Here is a 26,005-nt window from a genome sequence, read left to right as displayed (position 1 = left end):
ATGAATTCCATTGTTAGAATGAAACACTTCTATGAGTAAGAATTCCTACTGTAATTGTGGCAGCATGTTTTAAACAATAAATCTGTGCCTAACTCTTACAGTCTGGTGGAGTTTGGATAATTTAATTTGTATAACAGTTCTCAGAGGGTTCTGAATGTGACTTAAGCAGTCACATGTCATTAAAAAAAAATTGGAAACATTTAATAGTCTGCAATGTGTTAGTAAAGTCTGGCTGCAGTAATCCATCTTCCTTTGTAAGGGTACTGAACTTCAAGGAAGATGTCAAGTTGTTTGTCCTGTAACACAAGTGCACTGCAGTTACTTTGTGAAAATTGTAAATGTATCTTCCTTAACCTGCATTAGGTTGGCATGTCTATGGTCTTCTGCAGCGTTCAGATAAGAAATATGATGAAGCCATCAAGTGTTACCGGAATGCGCTCAAACTAGATAAAGATAATCTACAGATCTTGAGAGATCTCTCTCTGTTGCAGATTCAGATGAGGGATTTAGAAGGATATAGAGTAAGTATTCTCTTTGAATTCCCACTCATTGCTGCTCGCCTTCTCTTGTTCTATTGCTCTGTGAAGCCTTTTATTGGTAGTATTTCTGTTGCTACTCTTTATCTGTTTCAAAAATATTTTAAGCTACTGTTTAGGAAAGCAGGAAAAGATATTGCAGTAAAGCTCTATATGAACTTGAGAGCAGAACTAGAAATATTTGTTCTGTGCAATTGGATTCACTAGTCACTTTGTAAAAATAGTTCTTAACTAATTTTTTACTAAAATAGTAAGAAAAAGGTACAGTACTTAAATTAGCAAGTATTTACCAAGCAATTGTGAACCCTACAAACTCTGTTTTGGGTGCAAATGCTGAGGGTGTTTTTGGGAAGAAGTACACTATGACATTTCTTGTTAGTATGTGGGTAACTTGCCCCATGATAACTGATTCTGGAATCCCAGTGATGATGATGATGATTATTATAAATAAAACCTTAAAATTTGTCCAAAACCAGTGAGTTCTTTCAAAATGGCTGAACTGATTTGTCTGTTTCATATGAAGTAGAGGACTGGACTGTGGGCTTGGCATTAGTTGGTCTCCTTACTAAGGATGTTCATTCCCTTGAATTTGCTAATGCAAAGGGAAAATAGAATTGCTGACCCAAGTATATGATTTGACTCGAGAAGAAGTTCTGAGAAGTGTTGCAGTAGTTTGTGAGGACTTTGTACCTATGAGAGTGAATGCTGCTCTTTCAGTGGCAGCGAGCTCCTGCCTTCTGCTGGAAAGGGCTTTTTGAGATTTCAAAGCTCTATCTTTGGAAATAATTTAGGCCCTTAGGAGGTGCTCTTGAGAATGACACCTTCTTTGTCTCCTCAAATAGATTTTATGCATTGTTACATGGCTTGTGTATTTAAATGTAACCTCCAAAATTATGAAACAGTAATGTGCTGCTTTTCACCATGCTGTTAGAATTTCAAAAGTTGCCTAGGACTTTTAATTTTCAAAAATCCTTCGAAAATATTAGCTGTCTTGGTGTTAAATTATGATACATGTGTAGTAACTCTGGTTAAAACTCTGGTTAAAAATTCTTCTTTTAAAATTGCTTTTCTTTTACTGAAGGAGACAAGATACCAGCTGCTTCAACTGCGCCCCACACAACGTGCTTCCTGGATTGGATATGCTATTGCATACCACTTGCTAAAAGATTATGATATGGCCTTAAAATTACTTGAAGAGTTTAGGAAAACCCAGCAGGTAAGAGTTCCTGGTCTGGAAAGAGAACACTTTTTGTATAAGGGATGGAATCTGAGGAATTAATTCTTTGGAAATAGAAAACAATTATGAATTGGGAATAAATTTGTTGTTTGTGAAGCTTTCTGCTTTGAGAAATAAACTGTAAGAGTTTAATTTATAAGAGCAGTCTCATGTGAAGTAACTTAATGTTTGTGAGACTTGTAGCTAGAGAAAACCTGTGATGATCCTGCCCCTTTACAGCAGGTGAAACGACAGAAAATACTTTAATATTTTGGATGTGCTCATTTGCCCTTTCTCCTGCCATAGTCTGGATGCCATTACATCTCTACAAAGAATGAAATATTGTCACTGGTTTGTATGCATCTGTATCTAGTACACTTCAAATCAATGCTTGGTTTCAAGGTAACATTAATGTGTAGCTGAAGAGTCTTTGATCAGATGTGGTGTTGGTGAGATCTGAGTAAATCAAATCGTACAATCCTAAAATCACTGAATTTAACCTTGTTTAGAGAGAGGCTTGTTCTGTTAGTGGTAATGCAGAGCTATAAAGTCTATATTAGCAGAACAGAGTTGATGTGTTGATTATTCTGTAGTGTGGAAAGAAAAAGAAACATGTTTATAGATCCATTCAGCTGGGGAGGCATCTGGGAAGTACTGTGTTATTGGAATACGAATCCCAATATTACCAGGTAGATTGTGCCTGGGCCAGTCTGACCCTCGCTGCTGGGCCAAAGGCGGCAGCTGTGGTGTATCACCCCAGAGACACCTTTAGCTTGCTGGAGGGTCAGCTGGGCAGCTGAACAAGTCCAGGCTTGTTAGGAACTCCGTTTACCTCAGGAGGGAAGGCTTCAGGCTAATGGTGAGGAGGGAGGAGACGGATTCTGCCGGAGGGTTTATATCCAGAGTTTTATTCCATGGTCACAGAGGTCTGAATGTAGGCAACAACTCCAGCAGAATTCCCGACCGCATGGCTTGATTGGGCTTTTAAGCTCTGGGACAGGGGGAGGGAAGGGACAGGTGAGCCACCAACCAGGTGGGAGGGGCAGGGTCTCAGGGGAGGATGACACCCAGACAGGCCAATGACCTCTGGGCATAGGGGCATCTTTTGAACTTGACCAACCACAGGACGACCTTCCTGGAATGTTAAGCCTGATTGACAGGACTCACTCAGTAAGGGGGCGAGGGGGAAGGGAGAGAGGTATTGGCACACTTGGGGAAGGGACCCGGAAGTTTAAAACAGGATATTACAACACACTGCAACACTGTGTAAAAATACTAAGATATTACCCGACCTCTAAATTGTGTTTTCAAAACAAAAATCTCATATCCTTTTTGAGTTGTTATATATGGGATTAAGTGTAAGAAAGGAAATAAATGGCTAGGAGAGACCAGTGTTTGTCTTCATCACTTATTGTGGTCAAAAAAGGATGTTGCAGGCTGGGTATATATAGCTTGATATTTCAGAAGAGCTGTAACTTCAGCATTGAGTAAAAACTGGAAAGAGTAAGTTTTAATCAAAATTGGGTCATCTTCTGTGAGTGTTTGACAACCAAAAAGTCGTCATTCTCAAATGAGTCAGCAGTGCCCAGTCTGAGTTGGGTGCCAAAATGACTGAGTTAGAAAGACAGACTGTGTAGTAGATGGAAAACCAGAAAATGTCGCATAAGAAACTGAGGCTCCTGAAGGACTAAGAGAGCTTAGTAGTGGTATTGGCGCCTTGGAAGTGATGGTGTTTGTGTTGTTGTCTCTCTGAAAGGTTGTGTGTAAATATCTTTGTTTGAGGGCTGTCGTGATACACTGTGTAGTCTAGTGACTAAGCCAGTTTTAAATACTGTAGATGAATGCACTGTATTGGTTGAGTCTGCTGTGCAAGTTAGCACCATCTCAAATCTCACCCAAACAAAGATGATCTTAAGATGAGTGCAAACACTGATGCCATTTTCTGATAAAGCTGGAGCTATTTGGGAAATTCATGTAAGTAGGAATATGGCTTGTACTTGTACAATGAGCTGGCTTAACTGTTGATTACTATCGTGTCAGTCAGTGGTATGGGATGGAAAAGCTGCTTAGGCATTGAAGGACAGAAATATGCTACGAATATTGGACAACATAGTTTTATAGGAAATTAGTCCCATTGAGCCTCTCCTCTTTTTTTTTTTGAGATTGTTAGAGACAGTTAAGTAGGTATATTATCTCTTCTCCTCCAAAACACTAAAAATATGTATGCACACATTAGTTGCATTTCTCTTGAAAATAGTCTTGTGCTTTGTTGTGCCAGCTCCCTGAAGAGTGTAGGCCCAGGTGGAACACCAAACACTGGAAGAGAGAATCAACGTAGTTGTGTCCAGAACAGTCAGGAGAGCCCAGGCGAACTCACAGCTCAGTTTTGCTGTGTGTTGGCTCTTCCATAATACTCCCCAAATGTACTGCTTTTGCAGTGTCTGGATTTTTCAGTCCTGTGGTTAAAATAATTAAGTTCAGGACATGGCATGGATCTTTGAGGAGTTACACATCTTGCTTACTTTCCTTCCCAAATCTCTCCTCTTGGCCTGTAGTGCATATGCACTCAAGTTGATAGATGAACTTCTGTGATGGACTTTACAGACAATTGCATGTGACTGCAATAGAAAAGTGGTAATTTAAAAAGAGGATTAAAAGACTGAAGGGTTTCCAAATGACTTGTGAGCCGCACTCTTTAACAAATTGATGTTTTTGAGGAGTTTTATGGCAATCTGTATTAGGCCTGATACTGTCTACCATTCATGTTAATGAATAGACAAGGCAATGTAGCACGTTGCATAAAACGCTGCTGTTGCAGTAATTGAGAAATAATGGTAATGCAGGATGATGATATTTATTTATGTGAATTACTCAGGCAGCTCTGTCCTTTCAGATATGAATGCAAACAGCCACGACCAAGCAGCAAAACTAAGAAAAAAAATCAAGGAACTGTCATTTTAGTGATCGTAGATGAATATCTGAAGATGCAGTATTACAAAATAATGTAGCTAATCTAGCTACAAGTTGTTGCCAAAACCAGCAATCTGAGTTTTCCCTGTGTGCTCACACCACTTCCTTGTGCAGTACTGGCTGACTTGTGGAGGGTTGGTTCAGGAAGCCTAAGTGCCAGAAAGATAATCACTCTTGGGAAGGATTGATTGGCTGAACTGAATAACTGTGAGGTGATAGAGGAAGAGGAATAATAGAGGGAAGTGAGCTGCCTTTGTTGATCCAGGCTGCAGTTAGTCTGACTTAGTTTGCTGTAAAACTGTCCCTCGGGGCAAGCTAATGGGTGAAAAGTAAAGTACACTCTTAGTTAAGCAGGGATTTTTATCCCTAAAGTACTCATTACTGAGAGATCAAGACTTAGTGATGAGCCTGTTGTCAAAAAAAGTTAGAAAATGAAAAGAATGTGGCAAGATAAGATGACTACAGAGAAAGCTATCTGAAGGGCAGAGAGTTTCTTTGTTTACTGTAAACAGAAAAAGGCCTAGGTGACTTTAAAACTGTATGCTGGATTTGGGAAGAGTAGTAGCTAAGAAGTTTGCTTAGCAGGGAAAATAAAGGAAGGAATAGTGTCAGGAAGCTGATCAACAAAGTGATAAATTGCTTTTTATCCTTGACAGTTTTATTCTAGTGGCTAAGTTATCACTGGAAATGGTGAATTTTCTCTTAGTGTGTTAAGATCAATGTTGCCTGTCATCTGAAAGCTGTAAATTGGCCAGATGCACAATAGTTCAGTCAAAAACAGGTTATGAGGTTAAAGGCAGACATCACTGCAGGAAATGTAACAGCTTGTGCTGTCCTAGCTTAAGTCAAAATTATGTAAGAGTCAGTTCAGAATTAAAATTTTGGGAACCAAGGTGTAAAGCAACTGTGCAATTCATTTTACTGTTGTATGTCCCATTTTTCCTTTCTTCTTTTCCAGAACAATTTTTTTATTCTTAATTTTTAATTTTATTCCTAATTTTTGCATCAGGCCCACAAATACAGATATGGACAGAAAACCTCTGGAGTTTTGGGGGTCTGCTCTTAGGTATGTTTTGGCTGCATCTTGTCACATTCTTTCAGTGACAGTTGTTAGGGGGCCTGTGGTTGAAAAGCTGATCCTTCTTTGGTCCAAGAGGAGAGGAAAAAATCTATTCTGAAACAGCAGAATTGGGTTCAGGAGAAAGTTGGACATCTCCTGTGGAAGAATCATAACTCTTTTAGGGGGAGAGAGGAGTAAAGATGTATTAAGCAGCAATAACAATGGTGTGGACATTTTCTTTATAGAGTATCTTATCTTTATAAAACAATCTGATTATTCAGATTAACTACTGGGGTTGTTAACTGCTTGCCTTCTGATGAATTACAGATTTAAATCTTCATTAAATTGATGAGATGTCAAGGTATCTTTGAAAATGGACTTTTCTTAAAATTACTTTTAAAAATAACTTTTTAAATGGAGTGATAGTAAGTGCAATATCTTTCTCGTGGATTTACTCTATGTGTAAGGATACTTGAATTGTTTTGCTGGGGTTTGGGGGGTTTTTTGTTGTTTTTTGAGATTTTTTTGTTTGGGTTTTTGTTTTGTTTTGGGTTTTTTTGTTTTGTTTTGGTTCTTTTGTTATCCTGCTGAACCAAAACAGTCATGAGGCAGTCAATGGATATGTTTGTGTATATATTGGATATGTATTGTGTATATATTTTTTATGGCTTTTTGGGTAATCTGTGTTCCAAAGGCCTAAAACCAGTTCATTAGGTGCCAAAAAAGCTGCGCTACTTGTGGAATCTGGAATTTAGATATGTGTGTTTTGTTGAAGGAAAGGATATTTTTAGGAGGAGGTGAAGGAGAAAGAACTGAATTGGTGCTCTGCAGTTTGGTTCCATGGTACTGCAGTAAGGATAAACAGGAATCGTGTAGTGCTGAATCGTGTAGTGCTTAACCCCGTTCCATGAGTCCATGCTGTGAAGCTGTTAAAATGCTTTGCTGGTAACAATGTTTTTATTAGTGATTTCCAGTGGGTGATAGAGACTAGAAATTGTGCAAAGGTGGAAATGGAAGTGGAACTGTAGTTGAGAGCTACTTTGAGAAGTGTATAGAATTTCATGCTACCTGCTCACTAGTTTGTGTATGGTATAGTCTTGTTCCATTAGTGATCATTTGCTATACTGTATTAGCTGATAAAAAATGTACTTGAATAATATTATTTTCATACTTCATTGTCAGATACATACATCTTTACAGTATTTTATTTATACTATCTTTCAGACCACTTTTATATAAAAGCAAATATTTCTAAAAATGCCCAGCAGTACTGTAAAAGTTAGCTCTCAAAATCTGAAGAGCATACAATCACAAATGCTGAATCCTATACAATCTGTTTGTGCTTTGGGAGGGCTGGAAGTAGTGATTTAGGATTCTATTCTTAATAAGAAAATTCCTTTCACCCAGTGTAATGTTTTGGTTGTTTGTGTTGTTTTTTCTTATTAAATAATTTATCTTTAAAGATCAAGGAAAAGCTTTTTTTTAGGGAACAGAATCATAGTAAACTGTTTAGTGACCGATGTGACTTTGAAGTGTTGGTTGCTCAGGAAGAAACAAAGTACGTAGTGTCACAGGAAAAATATCATTAACATTTGTGAAACTCACCCGCTTCTCATCTTCTATTATGTAAAAAATCATGTTAGGTTATAAGTCTCTCTCACAATTTGTATTAGGACAGTACATTTCATATAATTTTCTTGCTCTGTTGGGCATTTTCTGGAGATTGCATTTGCTCTCTAGCATTCTTGCAATTGGAGTAGTTTTGTATATTAGTAAAGAGCATTTACTATGAAAAGAATTACTATAACTCTGGCAAGACTTTTCATTGCCTAAATCCGCTTTAGGGAGTCATCTCTGAAAGGAATGATTTTCAATGTTACCCTGCTTCCTTGGCTGTTTTAGCCCTGCAAGGTGGATAAGCCAGTAGTTGTTGCCTCTAGGAAGTCCTAGGTTTGCAACTGCGGGCAGACCTAAAAATAATTATCTGTTGCTTGAAAAATTCTGTATGCTTGTGTGTGCTGTATTTTCTCAGGAATTGAAGTTTAATACAGAGAACACTTGGTTAGAGAGAAATAGTGTAAGTTTTCTATCTGAAAAATTCCAGTTTTCAAGGTATAGATGGGTCATTCCTCTTGGAAATAGTTTGATCCAGAACTCTGATATACTAAAAATGATTCTGTTAGACCCCAGCCATCTGCTATAGAATTTATGTCAAAATTGTTGTGTAGCACATAAGTGCTTCAGAAGGAAAATGTATGAAGATGTTTGCTTTCTCTCATACAATTCACTTTTTAATTAGCTTGCCACAGTGATAGAAAAAAGAGAAATAAAGGATTTCTTCTAAAATGTTAACTACAATGGATATCCTTAAATGAATCTGATTTGATTGTGAGTAATGGAAGTTTTACATTTTGAATGTTTAGATGGTGTATATAAACAGACCTGGTTATGTTCCGTAGCTTAAATCTTGTACTCTGTAATACAGCTTACATTTAAGGTACAGGTAAATGTTAACTGTTACATTGTTTTCTTCCCCCCCAGGTTCCTCCTAACAAAATAGATTATGAATACAGTGAACTGATTTTATATCAGAATCAAGTGATGAGAGAGGCAGATCTTTTTCAGGAGTCTTTAGAACATATAGAGACCTATGAAAAGCAAATATGTGATAAATTAATAGTAGAAGAAATCAAAGGTAAGTCATTATTATTCTTCTCTTACCCAGTTTTGTTAGAAATTTTTGCTAATAGCTTTCAGGTACAATAAAGCAGTGAAAGGAAGAAAATACAGCATGTAAAGTCTTTAATTTATTTGTAACAATTACTGTAGGAAAACTGATACTAACAGATTTACCATTTTGAGCACAAGTAAATAACTTTTCTTACCAACGGTGGTAGTGGATGCAGATAGTCTCTCTGGGTTTGACACAGAAATAGAGGAAATCTCAGAGGTTATGTTGGTACACGTGAGTAGCTTTCCATAAATCAGAACTATTATAATCCAGTTTTAATCTTATGAAAAAGAATTTCATAAAGAATACTGTTTGAAGTACAAACATAAATTTTTCTTTTTTTATGACTGAAGTATCAAGTTCTTGTTTCACGTTTCCTAATGCACTTACTTATTGAAGTGAATACTGAAATTATGTTTTTGGTTAAAAATAACTCTCAGTTGTTTTGTGGATTTGCAGTGCTAAGACTGAGTTCTGAATATGTGTGAGTAATGGCACGTGTTCTTCAGCTACTCATTGCCTGCACAGTTGTGATCAGGGCTGACCCTGACCAGTGGGGTAAGCCCCACACAGCTGCCCACTCCACCTACCTCGCTTGTCAAGTTAGGAGAGAATAGGAAGAGCAAAAGGAGGAGAACTTGTGCATGGAGATGAAGATAGCTTGAGTGATGGAAAGGGAAAGGAAGGAAAATCAAACCTAGCTCCTCGACTTACACAGTCCTTGTACGCTTCCCATAGACTGATGCTCAGCTAGTCTCCACGCAATGGCTACCTGCCCCAACACTCCTCCTTAATTTTCATTGCTTAGTAAGAAACTAAATAGCACAAAATATCTCTTTGGCAGTTTGGATCAGGTGGCCAGGTTGTGTCCACTCCTGCCTTATTGTCCACCCTGGTCTACTTGATGGGTGGCAGAGTAGGGATAAAAAGCCAAAGCCTTGATGGTCTACAAGTACTGCTTAGCAGTGGTGGAAATATTGGTGTACTTACCAGCATTTAGTCACAAATCCCAAAACGCAGCCCAGCATGAGCTGCTGTGAAGAAAATGAATTCCCTTAAAGCTAGACCTGGTAGACAATGATTTACTTAGCAGGAAATCAGTGTGATTTAATCAGTTAAAAACTGATTAGTTGATGTGAAAAATGTGCTTAAGTAAACAGCTTGATAAAAACTGATCTAGTTATGTGATGAAGTCCTGGAAGGAGGAGTTGCTTTTATTTGATATCCCAAATAGCTATTTTAAATACTCAGATACAGACATTCAGGTAGTCTTTGTCTTCACAGGTGATGAATATTCTGAGCTCGATAGGTGGTAGCTTCAAGTAGCATTCGTAACATGCAGCATATGCCTTTGGGAAAATTAGGTCTCTTTTTTTAAGAGTCTGTGTATGTTTAAGAACAATTTTATATATCTAGTATTGTAAACTTTACTCACACGTGTTTTGTGATGTAATTCATAGTTCTGTACTGTGTTGTTTCTAGGAGAGATGTTACTGAAGTTAGGAAGACTGAAAGAAGCTGGTGAAGTATACAAGGAGTTAATTGAGCGTAATGCAGAAAACTGGTATTATTATGAAGGCTTGGAAAAGGCCCTACAACCCAGTAAGTTAAGCTACACAGATACAGTGAAAAGATTTATGATATAGGATACACTGTTTGATATGGTCCTGCTTTAGATTAGAAAGTTCTACTTGACAGAAAATCATATACCTTCTGATTTTGAATTGTATCTAATATGTTCTTTCATTTTTAAAATGTTCACTGAAAAACTTGTATGCATGAAAATACCAACACCAAGTATTTATCTTCTTGGAACTAAGGGTGGTATTTACTAAGATGCTTATATGAAGAACATTACCTTGCCACATGTGAACTTGGAAACCAAATGGCTAATAATTCCTGTCTAGTAGTTGATTATCAGACTGTTATCATATGCCACAATTAATTTTATGTAATTAGAATTCTGAAATGTGCTTATGTGGTACCTCTTTCTAGGGGCATGTGAGAAATACTCAGATATCTATTTAGGATGGCCTTTTAAGGCAGACTATCTGAAAAAAATGCCCTTTTTCCCCCTATTTTTTTAAGTTGGCACTTCAGAAGGTAAAGGTGATAAATGTGTTAATGCCTTTGTTACTTCAATGCCAGCTCATGTTTCTGCTATAGTTTTTCCAGAAAAAACAGCTCATTTTTCAAAACTGCAATATTGCAACTATTTATGCTATATTAAGTGTTTTGCAGTGATAACTTTGCAGAGTGTTTACATTTATTTTTTCACTAATTAGTGAAAGTTTATTGGAATTATTCTGATGACATCATAAATCATAAGCTCACCATTATATTATTTGTAGATGTTATAGCTGCATTACATTTCTCAACCAACTTTCTTCTAGAAAGTTTTACCATTAGCTCTCATGAGCTCTGAGAATACAGGTAGTGATTGGGTAATGAAAATAAATTTTAATTTGTTACATATATTCAGAGTGTAGTGTTGCTCTTTGAGTGGTTTTCCTGGTGAATCCATAGAGTTGAATCACATGGTTATTGTCTCAGAAATTAAGCTACCCAGGAACTTGGTTATTCTTTCTGATACAACAAATTTGTTGACGAAAGCATGTAGTTTTTAACAAAGAGCCAGTCCCGCAGTTTTTGACATATTAAAATCCTATGTAGACTAAACTGTACTAATTCTATAAAACTAATAATGCTACTTTATTTTTTAGGTGGTCTTAGGACTATTTCCTCCCCCATGGTAAGTTCTGGAGCTCCAACTTGTGACTTCAATTAGGGCTTTTATATGCTTTAGTTCCAGTCCAAACAATATTTTAGCATTACTTTTATAACTCTACATCTGTTGGAGACACTGGGTAATAGATTTCCCCCCCCTTCCCCAACATCTGAGCTCAGTGACAAGATAAACTGTTTTTCGTATGAAAGGAAAACAGATATATTTAATACATGTGTACTGTAGCCTTGATCTGTACATTCAGTTTTAAATTGTTTGATGAATTTAATATTTTGATATTTAGGCAAAATCGATTTTATTTACATGAAAAATGGCATTTTAAAGCAAAAGATTAGTGTTATTTAAGTTCTAACCACATTGGAGCTCCAAAGCATATTATGGGGGAAAGGGGAGGAGTGGGCAGAAAATCTTCAAGTAGCTTTATTTTTGTTAAACATTAAGGTATAAAGAGTTTGGTGCTCAGCACTTACTGGCAGTATTGTACTCTGGTTTTGCTGTCACCAGAGGACCTGTAATAGAGGTGTACTTGTATAGTGTGCTGGATACCTATTGCTTAGAAATGCAGCATGTTTCTCTGAATGCTTTAAGTCTGAAATGAATGCATAGTGAAAAAAGGGTTAATTGAAGCTATGAATGTAATACAATGAGTGAATGGGTCTGAAGGACCATGTAACTGAAAGAAACCAAACTCCAGCTCTGTGTGATTGAATGTGCAAGGTTATGGTCCTGTTTACAGTTTATCCTTAGAGTATTAATGCCGGTAGTTGTGTATTGTATATACAGTGTTTTCTCAGTACAATTTTTGTTTATGATTAACTGGAAGAAGTAACATGAAATGTTTAAATTGTTCCAAATCCACATAAGGAGTCTAGTTCGATTAATTCTCAACATTTAAAGACATTTAAAAGAACAGGTTTTTATGTCTGTTACTTATATCTGTTGTATTTGCTGATAATAGGCACTTTAGAAGAAAGGCTTCAGATTTATGAAGAAGTTAGTAAAAGACATCCCAGAGCAGTTTCACCTAGAAGATTACCTTTAAACTTTGTTTCAGGTAACAAGTTGCATATCTGTTCTGTAATAGTTTTTTTTCCTATATTTTTCTGCAGTTTTCCTCAGGCTGTTTAATATGTATTTAATACCTACATGTGCATTTAATACCTACTTGACCAACATAGGCAAATCAAATGTATGCATTTCTCTTGGGTTAGACATAATTCTTTTATGTTTTAGGAGTTGATAGAAGAGCTTCATACACTCGAATATGATGATATGAGCAATATAATATTTGTGATGATAAAATTACAGTACAGAATGATATGTAGATTGTAGGAATTTCTATACATAATTTTTTTTGCTTTATGCAAGTTAAGAATCATGAGTTAAAATGAAGGGTATAGTACACTTTAATTCAAGGTGGGGGTGTATATATGTATGCATACCCCCTCCTGTATCTTTAATATGCGTACTTTTACTACTAAAATGTATGCCTACTTTCTTGTAGAGCCATTAGGACTTAATTTGACAACAAAAACTACCTTTGTGCTGCTAATTTGATAAGAAAAGGAACAAAAATATCTGCAGTATTATGTAGCCCAAATTATTTCATTTTATAGCTAAGTTCTTTGTGACTTTGCCCTTTCAAAATTTGTTTTGAAATATGGCGCACAAATACCCTCAGTTTTGGAAGGAAAGTTTGTACATACTTGTTAAAATAACAAAGATCTGGGCTCTTCTAAAATGGAAGGAAGGAAACTAAATGAAATGGTAAATACCATAAAAATACATAATTAGTGTGTAGCTGTCTAGCTGCTGAAATTCCAGTAGAAGACTTTTGGAAAGTACATGAGCTAGATATCAGATGTCAAGAAATTTGAGATGAGTTGCAGATTCCCAACATACCTCCTCATGTTTTTAAATTTCTAAGGTTAGTTTTTAGTTTAGCTAATTTGCTCAGCATCACATTTGTTGCAACCTTTAAATGTTCCAGAGCACCTAGTCCACTCCCCTGCTGTTGCTCATGTGTCTGAATGTGCATACACATTTCCTGTGTAAAATCCAAAGATTTTAACTGCTTCATAAGAAGTGACCACTTGTGCCTTTTATCATCCTGTATACCTTAGTTTATTTGTAGATAAGGGGGCAAATTTTAAAGCATTTCAGCAAATTTTGAAAAGCTGGGTGATGAGTAATTGTTGTTTGTTTTTTTTTAATATGTAATAAGTTTTTTATGGTAACACAGAAAACAAGGAAAGAACCTGCAAAACACTTTCCTATATCTTTATTAATAGTGTGTTTTGCTGTTGACTTAATTTCTCTGTGTTTTGCTCTAGGTGGCCTTACACCTGGCAGTGTAGTTTCACAGCTTATGTTAATTTAAGTAGAAATATGTATAGTAACAAGAATTAGTTGCTCATGCTGTAGCAATAGGATAAATGAAAGCAAAATCCATTATTAGATTGGTCAAGAAAAGTCTCTTGGTTGCTTTCTGTAGTATTTTATAACAAATAAGAGTTTTTCAAAATTAAAATTTGTTTCTGTTAACTTATTATTAAGCCTATCAGGCATGAATGTGTAAAACTGTTTTTGATCCTATAGAGATTAGTCTATTAATGATTTTCTGTGTTTACAAGTACAGGAGACAAGACTTTATATTGGTTGAAATTTGATAGTGAGAATGTGAAAGTGTAGAAAGAAACATCTTTGCAGAAAAATGTTGGCAAGTTTCAAGATGATAGAATTTCTGGCTAAATGCAGTTACTGTTCCAGTGTGGTCACTGACCAGTTACAGCTGTCACTGTTTCATTCAGAATTAAATTGATCTTAAAAATTAAAATACTGTAAAATCCAGGCTAATGCTAAAAGGACAAGTTCTTGTCCAGACCTTGCTGTGCATTGAATCCTAACCTTGTATTTAAAGCAAATTAGCTCCTTGATCAAGCTGGAAAACATTTTTATGGAGGAAGGCTGTTACCATCAATTTTACTGATCAAGTGTGTGTGCATGCATTTTTAGATTTGTTTATGCTCTTGTGGTAAGGTGTGTGCCCCAGACTAAACTGTAACTCTGCTTCTTGTCATAGGTGGGTGCCCAGCTGTGTGCCTTCTTTTTTTTTAAATTTTGTTTTAAAACTGTTGTTTTCTGTAAGTAAATAGGGACACTTGAATCTTGCTTTCCTAAATTCTAAATTATGATTCTTCCAGCAAGATAATAATTAGAAGAATTCAACAGGAGAGACTGAGATGGATTTTTTTCTTTATATAAGGGAGTTTCTGTACTGTGAGACAACACATTTTAATTAATCCATCTGTAATAAAGCATGTGCTTACAGTCCAATTATGGATTCCAATCCACAGGTAGTAGGAGTTTCTATATGCAGCAGTTTGGTTTAGTACAGCAAGATGAGAACATAAATTACTTTCATTAATCTCAGTATTTATTAGCAACACTGCTGATAACATTGTAGGACAATTGGGAATTGAGAGGAGTAAATGAAAATGTCGTATACAAAGCAGGAGTGTCTGCGTTTTCCGAATATCTAAAAAAAGCTGTTAATAAAATTTTTCAGTGTTCTTATTGAGGTTAAGTTTATTTCAACGGTTTTGTCAATTTTATGGGTGAATCTTAGAATTACATGAAGTGTGGTACTTCCTTGTTGAGAAAGTTAGAGAAGTCCACAACAGAGGAGGCACTGAAGTGTGGAAAAAGTTCATCCCCATGCAAAGTAAACAAAGTCAATGAAAATAACAGAAAAAAGCCCAACCAAACAACAACTACCACCCCCTCCAGCCCCCCCCAGCTGTAAACAATCACTTTCATCATAGCAAGAAACAAGAAAACCAGCTGTTTTCCTGGCTGGATGTCATCTGTTAGAAGTACTGGTTGTTGTTTTTGTTTTTTAACAGCATTTTGCAGAAAGGTAGCACCTAACTGCAGGTATTGCAGTTTTTAACTGAAAATATAATTGGATCAGATTTTTAGCTTTCTGAAGTATATTTTGATACAGGTGATTCTGATATGGAGCTTATGTTTCGGAAACAATAAGTCTTGTTTCTAATTCCAGAAACAATCATATCACAAGTCATGTCCTACTAATTAAAATAGGACTAGAGAAGTAGCAAAGGATTCATTTCATCCATCCTTCTTCCTCAAATCAGGATACTTTATATCTGCTCTACTCCTAACACATATTTGTCTAACTTAATCATAAAAACCTCCAATGATGGAGGTTTTGCAAAATCTCCATTGTTATTCTTAATACTATAGGGTGTTTTCAGTGTTTGTTTAGATGGCTTTTGCTACATCCTCTGTAGTCATCACTCAATATTTTCTCTAATAGACTGCAGGTTTGAGGACTGTTACCATGTCTGCCAGCAGACTCCTAAGCACTAGCAACTTAAGCATTTTTCTCTGTGGTTTTGTTTTTGGTTTTTTTGTTTTTTAATCTGGAGCATATTTGTGTCTTATTAAATAACCGGAAAGACTAAAGGCCTCAATTGCAGTTTCTCAGTTCCTCTGTTATGCAGAGTTGCACAGCAGTTAGTGCATATATTTATATAACACTTGCAATCACTGACATATAACCAAACACACTTTTGTTCCTAGGTGAAAAATTTAGAGAACTAACGGATAAGTTCCTGAGGGTTAACTTCAGTAAAGGCTGCCCACCCTTGTTTACCACTTTGAAATCTTTATATTACAATCCAGAAAAGGTAAAATTTAGCATTTATTTGGTTTTAATGAAGTCTTCTGTATTGAATTGCTCATAGACTATCTAAGAGTTTTTGTAGCTTTCCCTGTAAACTGCCAATTAGAGTTGTTGAACATTTTTCCCTAATGTGCTATTTTGTCATATGTGAATGATCACTTGATGTCAAAATGCTTGAAGTCAGATTGGTGCAGAGTGCACTGAGGTTCGTGAAGAATCAAGATCATTAACTTTGTATGCTTTGAGTGCAAGTGTTACAGAATTTTTTCAACTTATGGTTTATGATGTCACCAGAAGTAATGCTTTTAAAATAACAGGTGGCTGTTGTTCTATGTAGATTTCTGAATTGCATGAATACATAAGTATTTTCCACAAAGGCTTGTTTCCTTTTTCAGTCTTTCACTAAAACTTCAGTGTATATTTTTGTACTTCTAAACTCTGTTTTGGTGTAATTGTGTCACAAAAGAACTGTTGTTTCAAATGTAATTCTTCCTTCCGAACTGACAGTAAGGTATACAAAAAAAAACTTAAAAGAGGGATTTGTATCTGGAAAAACCCTAAATACATGATGCAGTTTTCAACCAAAGTGAATACTCCTTTTTTGGACTAAAATCATTCTTCTTTAAAGAGTTTCTTTGGGGTTGTAACATAAAATTTTCAGTACATTTCTGTAATCTCTACTTTTTCCAAGGCTGACATAAGTTTAGTAAATTCTGGTATCATGTTGTTGGGGTTTAACCTCAACTGGCAATTTAAGTACCATGCAGCTGCTTGCTCACCCTGCCCTGCCTGATGAGGAGTGGAATCAGGAATACCTGAACCTTGTTGGTTGAGATAAGGACTTTAACTTCAATGTTGAATCAAAATAAACTATTGTAATGACAAGGAGAGAGGGAAGAATAAAATTCAAGAGAAACAAATCATGCACAGAACAACTGCTTTCCATTTGCTGACCAGTGCCCTGCCCATCCCTGAGCAGTGATTGACGGCTCACAGCAAACTCCCCCCATTTATATACTGGCCATGACACTGTATGGTATGGAATATCTTTTTGGCTACTTTTGTCTGTATCTGTCAATATCTGTCCTGGCCATGGTCCTTCTTGGCTTCTTTTTCCCCTGCTGCCTCACAGACCATGGGAGCCTGGACAGTCCTCACCTCAGTGCAAGCACCCCTTAGCAACAACTGAAACATTAGTGTCTTATCTGTACTCATGCTAAGTTCAAACACAGCACTGTACTACTGGTTACTAAGAAGCAAATTAACTTTATCCCAGCTAGAAACAAGATACTTGTATAGTACAGGCTTCTCTATAGTGCCTATTGCTAATGCACGTTATCAATGTAAATTAAATGGAATTGAAGTTTTTTACATTGTGATGCACAGGGTATCTAGATAGAAGCACAGTCAATGTTAGGGAAGTCTAACTTCTGCTATTTGAAGTGCGAAGAATCTGGATGTTGAAACATATGTATTAACTCATTTGGCATCTGAAAAGATTTTTAGCACTTAATTTTTGACATGATGGGTTAAAAAAGAGGACTACTATATTTTGAGGCAAACTTACACAGAAAGGTTCCTTTCTGGTAGACATCTTCATTATACCAAATCGGTGCTGCTCAAAACTGCCAGCTTAATCCTAAAAAGTAATTAAAATAAAGAGCTTTGCCTTTTCCAAACATGCTTGGGATTTGTTTGTGCTGCTAACTTCTGCGGAAACATTTTTGTCATATTTCAAATTATGTCCTTACAAAAGCAGGCTGTCTTTTACATTTCACTTGCTTGGGTTTACTTATTGCTATAGTGTGATAGAAGAATCTTTGAAACTAAGAGAAACTTAATTTTAGTCTCCGACAGTGAATTTTATAATTACTAAAATTTAGGGGTTGAGGGCAGAAAATTGTGACCAACTAACATGTCCTACATATTTAAGGAAAATATTCTATTTTGGTATCTACTTTGTCTAAGTTGGAGCTTAGTAGTAGCTTCTTACATAAATTACTTGTGTAGTTTGACTGAAAGAGGGTTGTAGTCAGTATTGTGTTGTGCCTTCTAGAAAATACCTAGCAAAATTCTGATTTCGCCACCAGTTGGGAAGAAAGTTGCCCCTGTGTTTCTTTGGAAACAAGTGTAGTTTGGCACAGTCAACTGTGGTTGGGTTTTGAAGTGACATAGGTATGAAGACTTGATGAAAGAGCTGGTGTGTAAGGCTAGGAAGTTCCTTCTTTCTAGAGCTCCAGGTAGGTCTGTGATCTTTCATGAACAGCAAGGAGAAAAGGGTGGTTGTATAGAAGGCAAACATTTGTTAGATGCGTTCAGGAAAATGTTGTTTATTATCTAATTGCTGTAAGATGGTACTCAGCCTTTTGGCTGTGCTAGGTAGGCTTCTTCCCAAGGTATCTATTACATGAGCACTTCATATCTATGAAACTAACATTGAGGAAGCTTTCCCAGCTGCTTCTTGAAAGAATTAATGAGTGCCCTACCAAAAATAAAACTGAAATCACTGCAGTGCCAACTGGGTGCATGACATGTTATTTTTTCAGCTACTGGATTGAAATTTGTGTATATACTTGTGCAAATATTGGTGTAATGAAGGGTGTGGATTGCAACTTGCTCTTCATAAAAGAATAAGCCTTACTTTGATTAAGTAGGAAAGGTGGTTTTAATCTTCCTTCACAGTGCAAGTAGAACTGTGTAAGATCCTTTGGGTGAAGTCTCAGAAGGGTGCTGTAAGTAGGAAATGTAAAGCTTTTTGTTTCAATAAAAAAGTAATTTTAAGGTTATTGCTGGAAGAAACTTTCTTTCGGCAACCAAAGACATGAGAATCTGAAATATGTTTAATAAAGAAAGACTGCCAAAAAGCAACAAAGCTCTATGTATACTCTCAGACTTGTTTTGAGGTAAATCATTCCTTAATAAATAAGTCTCTAATGAGTTAAAATATGCTTCATATTTCATTATGCAATCTGTGCCTTTCCTGTAATTCTGGAGCAGAAAAAAATTCATGTGTGTTGGCCTTGTGTTCATTTTGTGGTGTGCAGAGGCTTATATTTGACTGCCCAATTGGGTTTAAAAGTAAACTTCAAGATTTGGTAAATGTGAAACTTGGATGCTTGAGAAAGTAACAGAGGTGGTGTGGTGAAACCTGGGACAAGTGGTGCTGGATTTCATCACTCCCAACGATACTGTTGCCTCTTAGGAGGAAGGTGGTAACCCACTAATGATTATGTTAAAGCAGACTAAAAGAACTACAGAACCTGATGTGTAGAAGGTATTAAACTGGATTTGCTGTAAATTACTGTGCATGCTTTTGCAGCAAGACCCAGTTTCAGACTTTGTGGTCCATCACTGCTTACAAGTCGAAGATCTGACTTATGTTTTTCTCCATAGTTTTAGAAGGGAGTTATACAAGTCATGCTTTAATCCTTCAAAGCTCTTCAGATGAGGTTATAATTTTTTCAGGCTTTGTGCTGTTATGCTACTGCAATAAAGTAGCATGTGAACTGGTTTGCCTTTTTACTGTTTGTTCTTTGTCAAGCCACCTAGACTGGAGGAGACATAAATAGTTCAGGCTGAAGGGTGAGAAGCCATAAGAAAGGAGGCTAACGATTGTCTTTTGCCTAGAAACTGTACTGTCATTTTAACTTGATCAATGTATTGTACTGTGGATAGAATTTTTGATTATAAAAATACTGCAAATAATATTAAGCACAAAAAATATAAAAATATAAATATACTTGCCAGCTATTCAGTATCCTGAGTCCAGTTCTGTAACATGCCATAGCATAAAATTAATATTGGAATAAGGAGAGGGGCATTGAATTGCAGGATGAACAGTTGGACAAGGGCCATTTGAGTCAATGTCTGCTTACTTTTTTTGTAATATTGGCAATTGATTTTGTACAGGTTATGTGCATGAAAAAGGAGTAAAAGGAGTTAGGATGTAAAGAGTTCAAGTTATTTCTCAAGTGATAATTGTTACTGTGCTCCCTGTTTCTAGTTACCAAAGGCATGCACTAATCACTTCCTGACTTGCTACACTGGTACACAGCCAGGTTGCATGTCTTTCCAACTGAAGGCAAGGTCAATTGGAGGGTGATAGAGACTGCTGGACTCAGTCTTACAGTTTTCCAGTGTCTCATTCAAAGGAGGTTTATTATACCATATAGACTATGTTCAGTGGTACATCGTTGCTGGTACTCAGTCATAGATCACTTTTATCTGCAAAATATTAGAAAAATAATTTGATGGAACACTGTCTTGATGGCTTTGTGTTTAAAAAAAAATACTTGAAATATAATGTTCATCACTATCAGCTTGTTTCAGGTGATTTTTAAAGTAACCACTGTACATTGTGAAGAAATTAGCTGTGCTTTCCTTCTATTCATTATATGGCAGCCTGAGGCTTTTTAAACGTGAAAGCCCTTGGTTATAATGAAGTAGTGTAAATGAGTCTGGTTATATAAAGGCAAAGTTCACAAATGTAAAAAGCTTTGCACCAGATTCTACTCACCCATGAGGTTTGGAAAAAGGAAATGGCTGATCTGAACAAGAGCTGAGAGATTCCTCTACAGGTTACTGATGTTAAAGAACTTGTGTTCTGAGCTTGATATTAATTTTTCTCACCTAATCTTGAGTTCAGTCAACTTCTCAAATGCCAGCCTTTGCCTGTTCACATCATTCATCTTGAAGCACATTGTGTGTTCTGGCTATTGTTTAAGATATCCTGAGAGAAGCCTGTGAATGTCTTACTGCTCTACAAAACTCTCCAAGTTCATTCCATGTTTGTTTGTTTCTCAGACCCTTTCCCCCCCATGTTAACTTCATTTGGATAATTCTTACCCCATAGTTCTTCCATTTTATGATAGGAGTTCCTGTAAAGGCAAAGCACTCTGTGATAACACACTCATGGTGGTGTTGACGCTAAATCTGCAGTTTAGACTTTACTCTTCATATGTATTGCATCTATGGCTTTAATTGGTAGATGGAGCACATGCCTCATCTTCTGGGGAGGAAGACCTGTCCCAGGCAGGTACTTAAGTTTCTTTTATCATCTCATCTGGCATCTTCATATCTGCTAGCACCAAGACAAACATTGGATATGGTGATATTTATCTTTTCATCTTCTAGGACTTTTGCTCCTCTGATAGGACACTTTGTAAATCAGGAGACTCAGTTAAGGCACCTGCATACATTCTGTGATTGACTGCATTCAGCACAACAGCAGTGCATTGCTCAGCTGATGCCTAGTTGGTGCATGTAGTGCTGTCTGGATGATACATGTGTTTATTCTTTTGCGTGTACAAGAGTGCATTCCTGTTACCTATCAAGGAGAAACAGAAGATACCAATTGTTAGTGACTTCATTGGCAATTTTGCTGTTTTGCTAAAAACAATAGCAAATAAATGAAAATACAATTTCACACTTCTTCATGAGACAGAATCCTGTAAAATTCAAAGCACCTTCCATGATACTGTTTTTTGTTATCTTTTCTAACAAGATTGTCATTTCAAGCTCAACTCTTCAGGTAAATCTTCTGGTAGTCTTCTGAGAGTTGCTGAAGTATGTAGTTTGGTATACCAAGGCAGCCGGGAATGTCCACCACTTTTGTGAATTTTGAGGGTATATGGGTGTCACTTTAACTGCTTTCTTAAATACACACATCTTGGTACTGGAGGATAGAATGTCTAAACATACTAGATATGCACATCAAACTTGATTGGGATGCATCTCCAACTCTTAGCAGAGCTAGACAGTGTAGTTGTACTTCTCCTCAGTCTTTGAGAGATCATCATGATGGATGGAGCTTGCTAAGGTCTGGAGGAGAGTGAATGTCTCCTGTTCTCAAGTGTAAAAAGGAGGATCTGAGGAGCTATGAGCCAGTCAGGTTGATCTCAATATTTGTGAAGCTGATAAGGCAAATAATCCTGGACATCATTACCAAACACACAAAGGACAGTAGATAGGATGGATTTATGATGGCAAATTCATGCCTGATTAACTTAATAGCCTGCTGTAACAAAATTATTTCTGCATACAAGGGGACAGCAGTTGATCCTGTGTATTAGCAAGGCTTTTGGCACCATCTGTAGTAACACAGACAACATGTTGAAGTACACCTTAGTAGACAGTAATTTGTACTGAAAACTGACTGAACTGCCAGGCTCAGTGTTGTCATCTGCTGCATCAACTCCAGCTGGTGTCCCCAAGTAGGTGACAGTGGGGCCAGTAGTGGAGGCATCTTTGTTTAGTGACTTAGTTCAGCCTGACAAAGAGAAGGCTTAGATGGAATGTTGTGTATGTAACTAACTGAAGGCAAGAATGAGAAAAGACAAGGCAGATGCTTCTCATTGGTGCTCAGAGACAAGATATTATATGCATGAATTAAAATACAAGAGAATATTTGAGCAAAAGAAAAGACATAATTGTTGTAGAGGTTGTCAAACTTAAGAACAGGTTTTTCAGAGGTAGTGAAGTTGCCTTCTTGGAGATGACCAGGAATAGTCTGCTTCAGCTGTCCCTGTTCTGTAACAAGGGGTTAGACTAGGCAATTTGTAGAAATCTCTTCAAACCTTCATGATTCTTAATCTTGTTACTTTGTTTCACCTGCAAGTCTGGGACCAGCTTGTTGCCATTACTTGCCAACAGGCAGGCTTGTCTGAACTGCTGCTGCTGTGCCAGGGCAAGTGCATTTTATGTTAGTGTGGCAGCACTGAGACACTGCAGCAAACAGTGCAGGAAGGCACAGTAAAGACTGTCATGCTGATATGCATGAATGCTTGTATACAGAAGCACTGAGATCCCTAATCCACATACTGTAATTTGGAATCTCCAGCTGTGATTTTTATATCCATTTGCCAGCAGAGCCATAATCACTTCCTAGAATTTCTTGCTTCAGGCTATTCGCAAAGGGAAAAAACTTGTCACAGAATCTGCCTTTTAGAAATGGATTAATTTCAAAATACAGCTGAGTAGCTGCAGACCCACATTAGATTTATGTTAAATGTGAGTAAATGCATGGTTCACCACAGGGCACATGAAGCATGTGAAGCTGATGCTTCAAGGTAGGCCAAAGAACAGGTTGTTCATTAAAGAGTGCAGTGGAGTTAGGCTGAGGATGTGATTTGTATATCACATATGATTGTTTCCATACAGTTCTTCATCAGCCTTGATTTTGGAGCTCTCAAAGTGGCACATATGGTATCTGTCTTTATTTCTGCAAAATTTCACAGTGCAAATTCTAGTAAAAAGTGTTATGCATTTGGTATTTTGTCAGTGATCATCTGCTTGTAGTCTCAATTAAAGAAAAAGAGCTGTGTAAAAAATACTTCCAGCTTAGAATTCAGCAATCATTTGGCCAGGCTGTTGATGTAGATGCTCACTGAATATGAGTTTGCCCCCATCTAGACGATGAAGGAAAAGTGGAGGACAAAATACTAATAAAAGTCTAATAAAGTCACAATTGCATCCAGATTAATTTCTCAGGTGAGATAGCTCATGTTCACTGAGTAGGTTTCTGCTGATGGAGTCAGTTTCTTCTAGCAAACCTGCTGGTATTGGTAACATTATGCAAGTGGGACTGTTGGTGTGACACGGGTGGGGTCAGTGTGCTGCTGCCTCTACCCTTGATGTGCTGTGTAAGTGTGCAGCTGTGGGGAGGTGCTCAGTGGTGCAGTTGTCTAAGGCTTGACAAATATCATATGTGAGTTTATAAATGAGGTGCTGTGCTTTGGAGATCAGGACTTGTTACCTCTATCTGCTGTTGCCAGTACCTGATGCCTTACTGTGATCTACAGTGACAACTACAGTGCCATGTGTTTAAAGAGATGGCCTTTAGCCCAAAAAATAGCTTGCTTTATGGGAAGTGATAAAACAAGTCCCATGAGCTGTCATCCTCATATTGGAGTTTTAATATATAGAAATTCTGCACCAGAAAAGTTCTTTTTCTTTCTATACTGTGTATTTTGAAGGGGAGAATAAAAGACACAGAATTTATAGGACTCCAGCAGATTATGTTCTTAGAGAGCTGATTTATGAGTCTCTCATGCAATTCAGAATGGATTATCTAAGCCTGACTTGCAGACAGAGTAATTCACATTTCCAATTGTCTGTTCCACCCTGCCATTTTTGCTGAAAGAACAGTGCAAGTGTTTGAGTACCAGTGTCTGAGTCTGTACAGCTTTAGATTTGTACTCAGTTTTTTATGTTGTTAGCTAATAAGCTAAAATGGAGTTGCTCAACAAAGTGTTTCTGCAATGCCAAACTCGAAAAGATGCATGGATTAAACATGTGAAAATAAAAAATACTAGCTGTCCTAATTGGGAAAGTCCACAGACATGTTTAAAAAAAATCTGAGAGGTGCTTGTGCGTAGTGGGGCCAGTTATGATAGTGTGTTTTGAAGAATTGTAGTTATTTCTGAAAAAAATTAGTTTCTTAAGAACATTCAAGACATGTAGTTCTCATATTGCCATTAGAGATTTATTCACTTGATATTCTTGATCTTGCCATAAAATACTAAGATTTTTGCATCATCAATTCATAAACATACTTGGAGGTAACGTATTTTAAAGTGAATTTCTGGTATTTGTGACTTTTAACCAAAGACCATGTAGTAAGAATTGTATGTGGCTAATTACAGTGAATTCTGTGCAGGAGAGATACATGGGAGGATAGCCATAATAAAAAAAACTTCATCCAACATAAAGAAACTTATGTGGTTGTGTTTTGGGAGTTTTATTTACAAGATAACCTGCTTTCCTCTACAACTTTGAAATGTTACTTAAAACACAGCTTTTAAAAATATAAATCTACTGTATTTTTTTTACTTATAGTTGATATTTCTCTAATGGTATGAACAATTTAATTTTCATCATTTGTTGAGACTTTTTAAAAAACATGCCAGCTATTCAGTATCCTGAGTCCAGTTCTATACCATGCCATAGCATACAATTACTCTAATATTGGAATAAGGAGAGGGGCATTGAATTGCACGATGAACAGTTGGACAAAGGCCATTTGAGTCAATGTCTGCTTACTTTTTTTGTAATATTGGCAATAGATTTTGTAAAACTTATTTTTTAAAAAGCCTACTATGTAACATGGAGGATTATTAAATCTTTTTATCAGTTTTTTTTTAGCTTCTAATTAGCAAGAGTACTTGACTAAATGACATCCTACTGATATCTTTCTGCTTGAATAAAATTTGCATAGTTGATATAATTCTTATGTCAGGAATAAGCTGTAGGCTTTGTATGTTTGAGAAGAAAAACTAGGATTTAGGAGTGCCACTTTATTATTAAGAGTTTTGATGTTTATGGATGTATACAGGATGAATGTAACTGTGGCTCTTGGCCACATGTTTCTGCTGGAAGCTAATAACCTGAAGTATAAGCAATTACATGAGATGAAGTAATTTTCACATTCTGTAAGCTACAGTCCAGATGTATTAGAAATATCTGTGAAGAGCCTCATTTGTTACTCTTGCTCACAGATCTTGAAGTGCTACCCTCACCTCCTCCCCAGAAAATTCTCTTTGTACTTGATCAATGCTCAGAAATCCTCTTTGGTTCTTCATACATGCTGGTCTCTGCATCCATGAGATAAAAAATCCAAAGAGTGAAGATCTTCAATTAGTCAACATCAAGGTTTACGTCGATTGTGTTGCAGGTGCATTGGTTGATTCCATTGAAGCTCGACATTAGTGCACCATGTGCCCTTTTTCTGAGTATCTAAAATCATGGAGACTGTGAGGAAATACTGGATCACAGAAAATGTCTGGCTGGAAGAAACATCAGAAACAGCAGTCTCAAAAAAAGGTGTAAGACTGTCTACACAGGAAGGTAGGCTGTCTTCAGTGAAGATCTTTCTTTAACCTTTCTGGAAAGAAGGCATATTTCTTCCTTAATGTGGAAAGCTAAAGCAACACAAAGCAAGTTGCCACTGTTGGTTGATTTTTATTTTTAGTTAGATGTTCTCTGCAGATTATTGGTGGATTACATAAGGAAGTAAAAAACATTAATTTTGTTAGGAAACTC

At 36.7% G+C, this 26,005-nt stretch overlaps 1 protein-coding gene across 3 annotated transcripts in view; it reads left to right on the top strand.

Annotated features, from left to right (window-relative positions):
* NAA16 (N-alpha-acetyltransferase 16, NatA auxiliary subunit) overlaps positions 1-26,005 on the top strand; it is a 61,387-nt gene that overhangs the window by 14,958 nt on the left and 20,424 nt on the right. For 2 of the 3 annotated variants that reach the window (XM_058800648.1, XM_058800647.1), the window contains exons 4-9: positions 364-521; positions 1,618-1,752; positions 8,324-8,477; positions 9,996-10,115; positions 12,218-12,313; positions 15,865-15,971. In XM_058800648.1, coding sequence (XP_058656631.1) covers positions 364-521; positions 1,618-1,752; positions 8,324-8,477; positions 9,996-10,115; positions 12,218-12,313; positions 15,865-15,971 — 770 coding nt within the window. Of the gene's footprint in view, positions 1-363; positions 522-1,617; positions 1,753-8,323; positions 8,478-9,995; positions 10,116-12,217; positions 12,314-15,864; positions 15,972-25,637; positions 25,811-26,005 lie in introns of all 3 variants that reach the window. The other variant, XR_009274487.1, reaches the window with a different exon arrangement.

This window comes from Ammospiza caudacuta, chromosome 2 (genome assembly GCF_027887145.1).
Source record: "Ammospiza caudacuta isolate bAmmCau1 chromosome 2, bAmmCau1.pri, whole genome shotgun sequence".
In the NCBI taxonomy this organism is placed as follows: Eukaryota; Metazoa; Chordata; class Aves; order Passeriformes; family Passerellidae; genus Ammospiza; species Ammospiza caudacuta.
This window is presented reverse-complemented; position numbering and strand designations above follow the sequence as displayed.